Below are 1,685 nucleotides of genomic sequence, written 5' to 3'. Positions count from 1 at the left end.
TTTGTTTGTTTGTTTGTTTGTTTGATCATGGCCCCCCGAGCCTGTTTGGGTTTCCGTGAAGCGCGAGCGTCTTTATGCGACACATGCGTCCCGTTGCCCGCCCTTGTCCGCATTGTTCGGGCAACAACATGCAACACCTATGCGGTGTCACGTAGGCTCTGGTGCGGCTCGGTCCACCAGCGGAGACAAAGACACGGTCCGAGCTTGTGCAGGTGGTGAAAAAAAATCACGGAAAATCCCCACCGCCGCCTCCCAAAATCACGGGACTGGTGTCCGATCGCCGTGGTGCGGCGGCGTGTCTCCGTACACGTCCTTGTTTTCGGCTAGCGGTGCGCACTGAGGCGTCATCCGCTTCTCTTTCTGCCGCCTGTTGCAGAACCAGACCCGCACGACCTCCTTGTCCAGCTGCAGATTGTCCGCCAGAGCGTTAATCTCTGCCGCCCCGGGTTTAGGGCACTTGAGGAAATGGCTCTCCAGTGCGCCCTTGACGCCCACTTCAATGGAGGTGCGCTTTTTCCTCTTCCTGCCCTGTGCTGCGATTTTGTCCAGGCTCGTGGGGCTGCCCGAAGTGGAATCGGCCTCCTCGAGCCACTTGTTCAGCAACGGCTTGAGCTTGCACATGTTCTTGAAGCTGAGCTGCAGCGCCTCGAACCTACAGATCGTGGTCTGCGAGAACACGTTACCGTAAAGCGTGCCGAGCGCCAAGCCCACGTCAGCCTGCGTGAAGCCGAGCTTGATGCGCCGCTGCTTGAACTGCTTGGCGAAGTGCTCCAGGTCGTCGGATGTGGGCACGTCGTCGTCCGAGTGCTCGTGCTGGCCCGGGCGGAGGCTGGGCGCGTGGCCGTGCTCGCTGATGCGCGGGCTTGGTTCGTCCTCGTGCGTCTCGCTCAGGGCATTGGCATGGTGGTGCATACCCTGCTCCCCTCCGTATCCCGGCTGCGAGTAGATCATGCTCGGTCCGTTTGAACTCGTCATGCTGGCCATGTGCGCCGTCGTGCTCGCTCTCCAGTGATGATCCTGGTGATGCGCGCCCTCGTGCACCAAATGAGTCGCTCGCGACTGTTGCTGCTGCTGTTGTTGCTGCTGCTGCTGCTGCTGCGGCTGCGGCTGCAGACTCGGTGAGTGCTGGAGCTCGTCGGTGTCGCCGTGCAGCGCGGGCTTGATGTCCTGCTCGGACCACGGAGAGCCGTCGCCGTGTGAGAGCGCCGCGAGCCACTGGTGCGCGTGGCCGAGCGGGTTGGCGGCGCTCTGGAGCGTCGTGTAGTCGCTGTGCAGCAGGCTCGGCGCGTCCCTGTACGCTGGCGCCTGCTGCATGCTTCCCGCTTCGGACGCGCTCGACGTCAGGAGGCGGTAGTGGTTGGACGCCGCGGTCGCCATAGCCTCCAACAGGGCACAGAAAGAGAGAGAGAGTGAGAGAGGCAGAGAGGGAGAGACGAGGGGGGCTTTGCTCGCGCCGACGCGTTTCACGCTTACTTTTTTGTGCCACAGGCGGCTCCCCAGCGCCAAGTGAAGGCGCGCGCCTTGCGTTTTTGCCTCGCTCCGCTCGTGATTGGACAGAAAGGCTTGACAGACGCGGTTGCCCTTGACAGCGACGCGTTCATTGGTCACGGGAGATGCGGGAAGCACTTGCGCTCCTGGCGAACCGCGCTTGAAGTTTTGTGCGAGGCTGCGCTCCAACACAGAGA

General features: G+C 62.3%; 1 protein-coding gene across 1 annotated transcript; it reads right to left on the bottom strand.

The window, feature by feature from the left end:
• Window positions 1-258: 258 nt before the first annotated feature.
• On the bottom strand, window positions 259-1,377 carry pou3f2a (POU class 3 homeobox 2a). Its single transcript, XM_060903587.1, has one exon. It carries the CDS (start codon window positions 1,375-1,377, stop codon window positions 259-261), a length of 1,119 nt encoding a protein of 372 aa, XP_060759570.1.
• Window positions 1,378-1,685: the final 308 nt, after the last annotated feature.

The sequence above is a fragment of the Neoarius graeffei genome, chromosome 21, assembly GCF_027579695.1.
Source record: "Neoarius graeffei isolate fNeoGra1 chromosome 21, fNeoGra1.pri, whole genome shotgun sequence".
Taxonomy (NCBI): domain Eukaryota; kingdom Metazoa; phylum Chordata; class Actinopteri; order Siluriformes; family Ariidae; genus Neoarius; species Neoarius graeffei.
The sequence above is the reverse complement of the archived record's forward strand: the minus strand, read 5'-3'. Positions and strand labels throughout refer to the sequence as shown.